The 10,925-nt window shown below is 37.6% G+C and overlaps 1 protein-coding gene across 1 annotated transcript in view; it reads left to right on the plus strand.

Moving 5' to 3' along the window:
* LOC107742962 (myosin-IIIb-like) overlaps positions 1-10,925 on the plus strand; it is a 149,793-nt gene that overhangs the window by 16,884 nt on the left and 121,984 nt on the right. The window contains exons 6-7 of the mRNA XM_016556051.1: positions 4,795-4,871; positions 8,415-8,560. Coding sequence (XP_016411537.1) covers positions 4,795-4,871; positions 8,415-8,560 — 223 coding nt within the window. The remainder of the gene's footprint in view (positions 1-4,794; positions 4,872-8,414; positions 8,561-10,925) is intronic.

A 10,925-nucleotide genomic window follows, 5' to 3' on the forward strand; every position in this document is an offset into this window, starting at 1 on the left:
GTCAACTACAGACGTTGCATCCATCGATTCCGCCATGTTTCTCATTGACACGCCCCCAACTTGGAAACTCGGGGCTTAAAGAAAATTTCGAGTTTCCCACTCGTAATAACGACTGGCGTTCATGTGCGTTCAACTCGTAAATACGATCTATCCGACATGACTTGAACGCACCATTATACACATGTTGACAGGCAGGTAGGAAAGTGGACCGAGTGTTTTGATTGGACGAACGTTTCTTGGTCCTATACGCCTTCCACAGAATATATACATATAAATATAAAATACATATAAATACCACTTAACTTAATGATTGCTATCAGGATGTGAAGAGACTTTCAACCAGCACAACAAAAAATGTTTCTGAAGACAATCATCTATTGCACCTTTAAGTTCATCTTTATATGTAATTTCATAATCACGTCTATTGTATTTGAAATATGGTTAAAGTATCCTGCTGAATGTACTGACAAATATAGTAAACTAAAGTATACCCTAATGTCATTTCAATGTATTAAAATATTTTATAACAAATTTGTATAAACGTTTGCAATGATGAAGTTGCAATTTAGCACATTTAAAATATATTAACTTTAAATTTAATATTTAATAACAAATTTAAAATTAAACCACAACAAAATTATTAAAACAGTAATTTAAACTTTAAAGCAAAACTATTAATTCAAATTTATTACAAAGTTCACTTTTTAAAGCGTTTTAAGAAACAATAATGAAAGTGTCAGTGTTGCGGGTAACGCTTTACAGGTAATGAGAGTCACGTAATCAGATTCCTTTTTCAAGTAACTAGTAAAGTAATGCATTACTTTTAAAATGACAACAAAATATCTGAATTGCTTTTTTCAAACAAGTAACGCAAGTTACTCTGTTTTCTTATTTCTTATCTCTAAAGCTCTCCTTTCCCCATGTTGAGAGAAATCGGGAGTGAGGTGCAGAGGCTTATTAATTTCACTTCTGGTGTAAAAGGACTTTTACAGTTGCCAAAAATATACAGTGCCGTGAAAAGGTTTTTGCCCCCTTCCTGTTTTTTATTTTATTTTTTGCATATTTGTCACACTTAAAAGATTCAGATCATCAAACAAAATGTAATATTACACAAAGATAATGCAAGTAAATACAAAATGCAGTTTTTAAATGATTTATTAAGAGAAAAAAGCTGTCCAAACCTACCTGACCCTACGTGAAATATTAATTGCCCCCCTCCTCTTAAATCATGAAAGAACTGTGATTAACCACATTATTTTAGAAAGCTGAGTTAAATTTCACTAGCTACACACACAGGCCTGATTACTGCCAGACCTGTTGAATCAAGAAATCACTTAAATAGAACCTGTCTGACAAAGTGAAGCATGCTTAAAGAGCAACACATCATGCCGCGATCTAAAGAAATTCAAGAACAGATGAGAAACAGAATAGTTGACATGTATCAGTCTGGAAAGGGTTATAAAGCCATTTCTAAGGCTTTGGGACTCCAGCGAACCATGGTCAGAGCCAGTGGAGAACAGTGGTGAACCTTCCCAGGAGCTGCCAGCCTGCCAAAATTACTCCAAGAGCGCAACGACGACTCATCCAGGAGGTCATAAAAGAACCCAGAACAACATCTAAAGAACTGCAGGCCTCACTCGCCTCAATTAAGGTCAGTGTTCATGATTCAACAATAAGAAAGAGACTGGGCAAAAACGGCATCCATGGGAGAGTTCCAAGGCAAAAGCCATTGCTGACCAAAAAGAACACAAAGGCTTGTCTCACATTTGCCAAAAAATATCTTGTTTATCCCCAAGACTTTTGGGCAAATATTCTGTGGACTGATGAGACAAAAGTTGAACTTTTTGGAAGGTGTGTGTCCCGTTACATCTGGCGTAAAACCAACACAGCATTTCATAAAAAGAACATCATACCAACAGTCAAACATGGTGGTGGTAGTGTGATGGTCTGGGGCTGCTTTGCAGCTTCAGGACCTGGATGACTTGCCATAATTGATGGAACCATGAATTCTGCTCTCTATCAGAAAATCCTGAAGGAGAATGTCCGGCCGTCAGTTTGTGACCTCAAGCTCAAGCGCACTTGGTTTATGCAGCAGGACAATTACTTTTTCACTTAGTGCCAGGTAGGTTTGGACAACTTTTTTCCCTTAATAAATAAAATCATTATTTCAAAAGTGCATTTTGTTTTTACTTGGGTTATCTTTGTGTAATATTAAAATTTGTTTGATGATCTGAATCTTTTAAGTGTGACAAATATGCAAAAAATTAAAAAACAGGAAGGGGGCAAAAACCTTTTCACAGCACTGTAACTTTTGGGTTTTGTTATTAAAAAAAATTAAGCAAGCTCAGTCCAGGTGACAAAAACTCAATATTGTAATTCAAACGTAACTTTCCCCAACACTGGAAAGTGTACTCTTTTTAAGCACACTTAAGTGGCTTTTTTAATTTAATATTATATTACTATCTGCAAGTTCAGTTTTTTTAATCTACTTTTAAGATTTGAAGTACACTACAGGTGCACATTCAGTACATTTAAGCACACTTCTTTTTCACAAGGGATACACCTTATACTTCTAACCAATAACTTGTATAAGAGTGTAAAACATCATATGTGTGCCTCAGTTTACTAGCAATTATGGATGTGCATCTCATGACTCAGGCCGATACGATACGCATCTCGATGCATAGCCAACGATACGATACATTAAAGATACATATGAAGCAGCTACCGATGCGATGCGATATGATTCACCCCTGTTACGATGCAGTGCGATCCGATTTAGATTAGATTAGATTCAACACAATGCGATTCGATGCAATGGAGAAAATATGATCACTTAATGCCTCGAGGCCTGTTTCATAAAACAAGTTAACCATTTGTACAGTTTCTAGCCATGCAGCCTTTCTCTCTGGTTTTATTACAGCTGTACCTTTTATAGGTTGCAGAACAGATTAGAACATTAGAACATTACAATCTAAAATAGCTATTTAAAGCATTACAATAACTAAATTAAAAGTTTAAATCACTGAATTAAAAATGAAAATAAATAATAAACAAAATGACTACATTTTAACTGCTATAAGAAACACACATTAACTCATTTGAGCTTAGTAATTAGTAGCCTACTAGCTTACGTTTTATTTACCTATTACAATAGTCCCATTACAGTTACTGCTATCATAAAAATACACTTTATATGTAGGGTTAAAATTCTACAAAACACATTTAATGTCCAAAAACATTTTTTTTAGCAAAAAGTATATTTTACTCGGAATTATTGCGCTCCTATTTGATTGCGCTCCTTCTGTTTAGCGCGCAGCAGCGTTGCTCTCGCGTGCCTCGCCCACTCAGCAAAATGGATATGTTTGCATGACTTTCTGACATTAACAGATGAAAAATATACCTGTGACATGTCAGTTATGCACCGGGGAAAACACAACGTCTCAAATGCATTAAACAGCACAGATATATTCGCTGGTTGCGATGGTGGATCGATTTGATCCATGACCATGATCGACATTAAGGTCTGCTTAAGAATAAGCGTGCACAAATGTAATTATATATAAATAAATGTGGTTTTACCGATGCAAATACGTTAGAAACGATGCATCGTGATACAAATGCCGACTTGTAGCCGATGCACACTTTTTAAACTGATGCATCGCATCGTTAACTTTTTATGCCGATGCACCGAGCGAATCGGGGAATCTTCCCATCCCTATTATATATATATACACTCACCGGCCACTTTATTAGGTACACCTGTTCAATTGCTTGGTAAACTTTCGCGAACGATTCGTTCACGAAACACCGCAAAACTCAAGTTTGGGAACCACTGTTCTACATTAAATATTAAGCTAACAACAGTCTGTTACCTAGCAACAGTGTATGTTAACGTTAGCTCAGTCAACGTAGGCTAACATTAACAGGTGTAGACAGAAAATATGATTATCCTGGCCTGAGCTAATTTACTGAATCAACCAACTCACATCTCCTTTCTTTCTTTTTCTTTCTTTCTTTCTTTCTTTCTTTTCATCCATGATAACATTAAAGTCATCTGTTGCTGCTTCTGGCGTTTCATCGCTGACTGTGCCGCAACCGATACCTGCTCCTCCGTGGCGATGACGGCGTGCGGTTAAAACAAATATAACAAACGAATTTGAAAGTGGGGGGGACACAAACGTGATTTTGAAAAGTGGGGGGGACATGTCCCCCCTGTCCCCAGTGGAAATTACGCCCCTGGATACACATCACATATTATTATTATTGTATGCATAATAAATCGAACAGTATGCTAATGCTGCACCGTGGTTCATGAGTTATAGTTAAATGCCACTAAATTGAGGTGGAGCCATTCAGGCGTCTGTGTGCTTTATCAAACACACCCGTGTGAGTGAGGTTAAATGGTGTTCTGCGTGGAAAGTGTGTGTGAGGGCGAGAGGAGGGTGTGTGGGGCGGCTGATTCTGCCTGAGGCGTGTTTGTCCCATGTGCATTTGAGAAAGAAGTGGATCCTGCTGGGAAGCAAAATGCCCTCATCAGGTAATGCTGTTGAATGCCAGCCGCCCGCTCCGTGCCCTAATGTCACGTCAGATCATTTGCCACCTCCTAAATGTCTGAATCCATACAACTGTTATTTGGTCCTACTTGAGAAATAATTGTACAGTTATTGTTGTTTATTATCACAGATGTTCACGAATTTCAGTAGAAAAAAAAAAAACACATTCAAGGAAAATAAAGAAAAATAACCCTGTTAAGCTATGACTCTGACACATGAGGTCTCTGATTTCTTGCAGGCGTCTCAGCTCAGTTGACGAGTGCCCGTCTACGCCGAAACACATCAGTGGGAACCCCGTTCTGGATGGCTCCTGAGGTCTGTCCTGTCATAAACAGCATGACTTTGCTCTCTTTATTTCTCCCGTTCAATCTCTTTCTAGTCACCACCTACCTCTTTCTTTGAAATCATTTTTATTTTATATCATTTTATTCATACTTTATTCCATGGTCTGTCTGAATACTGGATTCTGATTGGCTGGCAGGTATGCAGTAAAACCGTCATTTTTACCCATTCGGTCAAATATTGCTCGGCTTCGCGTTGGTGGTTCTTTGCCTCCACGTTGTGCATTTAAATCCTTTAATGCACGGCAAACCGTTGATTATCCCTTACTTATACAATGGTGTGCCTGAATTCTCGATTCTGATTGGCTGGCAGGTATGAAGTAAAACCGTTTAATGCACAGGTAGTTCCAAGTCAGTTTAATCACCGGTCTATATTAATGCGCTGCTTTAATTGATGCCCACAAACCCACACACATGACTCGCAAACACACACACACACACACGGAGAGAGAGAGTCAGAGATCGCAACCCTAACCCTAACTTGTCAACGCTTCCCCGCGACTTTTAATAATAAAAAGTTTTTGAATTAACACAGCTTCATTGTTTGTAGAGAGACGCGCAGACAAAGATAACGCACACACAACTGTCATCTCTCTGTCTCTCTCTCTCTCTCTCTCGACCGATAATTCATTTCATTCATCATTCATTGATGATAATTCATCAATGCTATAATTCATTCAAATAAATGTGATCGTACCACACTATTTCACCTCTGTGTCTGATTTGATGTGGGCAGAATGCTAGCGCTAACGAGCCGTAACTGACGAAAATAACCATAATTTTTACCCTTCCAGTCAAATATTGCGCTGAGAAACATCATTAAGAGCTTTAACTTGTAACTTGTAAATGTGCTGGCAAATGACTAAGGTATAAGTGGGATAATGCATGGCTAGCTGTGCATTAAACGATTTGAATGCACGTCGCGTCGGGTGGTTCTTGGCCTCCACATCATGCATTAAAATAATTTAATGCACAGCTAGCCATGCATTATCCCTTACATAAAATGCTTGTAATATAGAGCATTAGTCGTATGGACTACTTTTATGGTGCTGTTGTGGCACATTCATTGTATGAAGAACAGCCAGGACTTTCTCATAAATTTCTTTCTTTTTTCTCCATACAGGTTGGGTAAATTCTTCTATATTCTATCCTTTTAGAATAAACCTCATTAAATGTATTATTTTCAACTAAGGCTCATTGGAAAACTGTGCCTGTGGCATCATTTCCATTGGTTGTTGTATGTCTTGTGGCAGTTTGGAAATAAAATACCCGGTGAGTGCTGCTAATCACTCAGGTTAATCGTGTAGTCTCTACCCTAAACCTAACTGATAGTGGGAACAAAAGAAACTGAGAGATAAAAACATATTTGCTAAAGCAACCATGCCATTTTCGTTTGCATCTACAAGATTTGCAGCTCTTTTATTGTGACTCGTACCCGAGTGCAGTGCTGTATCAGGTGAGCTACTGAGCAAGTTTACTACATCAGCCATACATATGGAGCTGGTTATGTGATGCAAATGTCAAGATGTATTAGTTTACAAATCATGTATTATGGTAAACGTGTTTTGTGGTCTTCTTGTGCAAGGAACCATGCAAAAATAAGTATTTAATAATTGATAATCTGCCCCTATAATCATAATTTTTCTCCAAACTTAGTCCTGGAGGGCCACTGTCCTGCAGAGTTTAGCTCCAGCTTGATGGGGTGGGAACTACACTTTGCAGGACAGTGGCCTGCAGGAGCAGAAATGGACACCACTGTCTAATTATATACAATTTAACCACATGCATACGGTATACTCACATAAAAAGATAAATACTATATAGTAAATCTCAACTGCTTACATGTTTATATCATCCCAAAATGTAAACTATATTATCACCCAGCTCTGATCTATCAAATGTAACTCTTAAGATATTATAAACATTAACAACATGATTTTCTGTAAAGCTGCTCTGGAACTATATCTATTGTGAAAGCACTATATAAATACATTTTCCAGTAAGCCTACAGTATGTTGATTATTTTATTTCTATTAGGTACTTTTGCTAAGTTTTTTTATGTACTGTACTCACTGAAACAATCTGTGTTCCTTTAAAGTCCCCATGAAATCAAAATTAAAGTTTTTTGGGTGTTAGTATCAATATGTTAGTCTTAAGGTTATCTATAAGGCAGTGTGCTCCAAAACAGTGATTAAATTCGCATTTAGAAGATATAAGCATTCAAAGCTTGCAGTTCGAAACTTCCGCCAAAATGGCTCAACGACTTTTTTGACGCCACATCGTACCTCAGCTTCTCATCAAACTTTCTGTCCAATCAAATGCTCTCTAGAATCAGAAGCGCCCACCCCCTACACTATAAAATAGACGCTGAAGCCGCGGCTGAAATCGGTCACTTGTCCACAGAATTAGTATTTTCTGTCCTGTTTCAGTTAAAATGACGTCAACACATAGAGAACCGCTGCGTGTTTCTAAGCATTTCAGGGGACCTTTAACCTGTGAGTAGATTCACTGTCTTTGTGAAAAATGTGTATCGTAATGCTTATGTGCTTTTGTGTATACCGTATGCATTAGTGAGCTATCTAACGGAGATGTGTGTGTGTGTGTGTGGGTCATGTGAAGGTTAATAGCTGAGCGCCGCTCTGTGAGAGTGAAATAAAGCGAAGTGATGGGGCCAGTGGGGGAGGCCCCTCAGGGCCAATTAAAATACAGTCTAAATTAAACGCTCGGCAATATGCCGATTGGCCACAGTGTTTCTGACAGACTGATTTAATGCTGCAGAACAACATAATTGTTGTGATTATTACAGTACAGTAATGATTGAATATAACAAATATTGGTTAACTGGAGCTGAAATAAAATTAGTTTAATTTGGAAAATGATTTGGCTAAATTCACATGTATATACTGTGTAAATTAGCTTATTTAATCATTTTAAACCATATAATAATAAAACTGATATGAATCCCTCTAATATTTAAAATAACTTTATAGCTATAACTGGAGTTCATTCAGTTTTAAAAACCTGAAGTTATCAATTATATTTCTTGTAAGTATCAGATGTTTTTACTAAAATTTCTTTGGGGATATAAAAATAGACACAAATGAGTCAATGGTTGACATTCAGTAGGTGTATAGAGCTATCAAATTAATATAGGTCGCATAACTCCTAAGAATTTAATAAAAAAAATAAAAAAATGTTTGAGCTCATATTAAGCTCACTAACTGTTGATAGCATACTCTAGTATCTTGACAAACCTGAGCACAGTTGAGATCTCTCCTGAAAGTGAACTGTAAAAAAAAAGTAAATACATTTCCGTTTTTCTACTTAAAATTTTCACATTTGATTCATTTACTCCTCGTCAATTTATTGTAATTGTTTGCATATTTGCTTCTTAGCATATTTGTTTCTGAGTGAAAATTGTTTCTGCAACATCTTATTTTATTTTTGTTTGTTTTCAGTGTAGAAGATGATGGTGTGTGTGTGTGTGTGTGATCCCTCTGTGTTTGTCTGTGTGCAGGTGATAGCGTGTGAACAGCAGTATGACTACTCGTATGACGCCCGCTGTGATGTGTGGTCTCTGGGCATCACTGCCATAGAGCTGGCGGATGGAGACCCACCCCTGGCCGAGATGCACCCGGTCAAAGCACTCTTCAAAATACCGCGGTGAGACAACTGGGGGACCTATACTCACACCACACTCACTAAAGACTGGGGAGCGAGCGTGAGGAAACAGAGGGATCTCTCTATCTATCTATCTGTCTGTCTGTCTGTCTGTCTGTCTATCTACGTCTGCTAAGTGACTAAATGTAAATATAAGGGTCCCTTTTTAGCTGAATAAATAAGCTTTCCATTGATGTATGGTTTGTTAGGATAGGACAATATTTGGTATTCTATTTTAATTCTACTTTATCTATATTTATCTTTTTTCTTTTTTTTTATTCTTTATTTTAAAAAAAACAACAACAAAAAACAAACAAACACTAGCGTTCTATTTTTTCTATTCTATCTACTTGTTTTTCTTTGTTTGTGTGTGTGTGTATATGTGTGTATAATATACAGGTGCATCTCAATAAATTAGAATGAATGCTTTATATAGTATAATTGTGTGTAGTATGAATGTAATCTGAATGTACTACATTCCTCATGTTGTGTCATGTGACCTAGTCATGGGATGGTAAAGTATTCATTGAATGTGCATTTCAGAACATTAGGTCATCTGGAGACTTCATGACTACTGTATTATGAATACTGTGAATTCGAACATACAACTCTGGTCTCATATTGTTTTTTGCCTACAATAGTGAGGTATGCGATTTTGGATGCAGCCTGGCTGTTTTTGCGACTGCATCTTAAGACTGCTATATGCAAATGACCTCTGTTATGATTGGCTAATATCTGTTTACCGCATCATACATCAGGCTGGGCCAAGTTGCTGAAAACTGAATAGGTGTGAATGTGCAAACGTGTGGTTTAATGAGCTGCTTGTCTACTTTTGGTGATTATTTTTAGTAAATGGTCTATCCTGACTGGACTGAATATTTGTGTAGTGAATGTAAAATAGTTTTTTCAATGATATGACTCTTGAAAGCGTGAACTGGCACATTGGTGCTTTATTCAGTTTAATATTCCACTGTGCTCTTTGCCATGCATGGTGATTTCCCAGTTCACCCTCATTTAGCGTGACTGTTTTATCGTCACAGAATCAGGGGATATCACGTGTCTCAATATTCTGTTTAGCCATAAACTGTAAGAGCTTTGATGAGAATCTGACCTTTTGCCATCTTTATGATCACACTGTTATCGCCCAGAATGCATTGTGGTTATGTCCTTTGATTGCAATTTGCATTTGTGATTAGCCGCCCTCCCTTCCCCATTGTCATTTAGATGAGGCAGACGCTCATGTTATCTGCCCCGCTCCAGGCCTGCAGGGGATGGGCCGCACGCTGTCGGGACACTGACACCGCAGCGGTTTGCTCACTTTTAGAGAGAGGCTACGCAACTCAATGACAGAGAATACTAGCTTACTGCTTAGTGCACATTATGTATTATACATTATGCTGAATAATGCCTACTTTTCAAGAGAGAGAAAAAAGTGAAATGGGACTGGTGTAAATATAGTTAAAGGATTAGTTCACTCCAGAATCAAAAGTTCCTGATTATTTACGCACCCACATGCCATCCAAGATGTTCATGTCTTTCCTTTTCTTCAGTCGAAAAGAAATTACGTTTTTGAGAAAAACATTCCAGGATTTTTCTCCATATAGTGGGCTTCAGTTGTGTCCAAACTGCAGTTTCAATGCAGCTTCAAAGGGGCTCATACATAATCCCAGCCGAGGAATAAGGGTCTTCTTATCTATCAAAATTATCAGTCATTTAAAAAAAATAAATGTATATACTTTTTAATCACAAATGCTCATCTTGCACTAGCTCTGCAATGCTTTGCCACAACTTCACGTGGTCACGTTGGAAAGGTCACGTTTTTTCCTAGCTTCTCCATGTAGCCGGCTTCAGTTGTGTCCAAACTGCAGTTTCAATGCAGCTTCAAAGGGGCTCATACATAATCCCAGCCGAGGAATAAGGGTCTTCTTATCTATCAAAATTATCAGTCATTTAAAAAAAATAAATGTATATACTTTTTAATCACAAATGCTCATCTTGCACTAGCTCTGCAATGCTTTGCCACAACTTCACGTGGTCACGTTGGAAAGGTCACGTTTTTTCCTAGCGGAAGAAATCTTTTAGGTTTCAAAAGGCAGGTGGATGCTGCACACTGGTGGTGGTTAAGGAGATACCTCTTCATATGATTGTAAAGCGCTTTGGGTGTACAACAATACACAAAAAAGCGCTATACAAATGCCTCATTCATTCATTCAAAAGATTTAAAGGGGTCATATGATGCGATTTCAATTTTTCCTTTCTCTTTGGAGTGTTACAAGCTCTTGGTGCATAAAGAAGATCTGTAAAGTTGCAAAGACTAAAGTCTCAAATCCAAAGAGATATTCTTTATAAAAGTTAAGAGTCAACCACG

The sequence above is a fragment of the Sinocyclocheilus rhinocerous genome, unplaced genomic scaffold (assembly GCF_001515625.1).
Source record: "Sinocyclocheilus rhinocerous isolate Xijiao unplaced genomic scaffold, SAMN03320098_v1.1 scaffold45, whole genome shotgun sequence".
NCBI lineage: Eukaryota > Metazoa > Chordata > Actinopteri > Cypriniformes > Cyprinidae > Sinocyclocheilus > Sinocyclocheilus rhinocerous.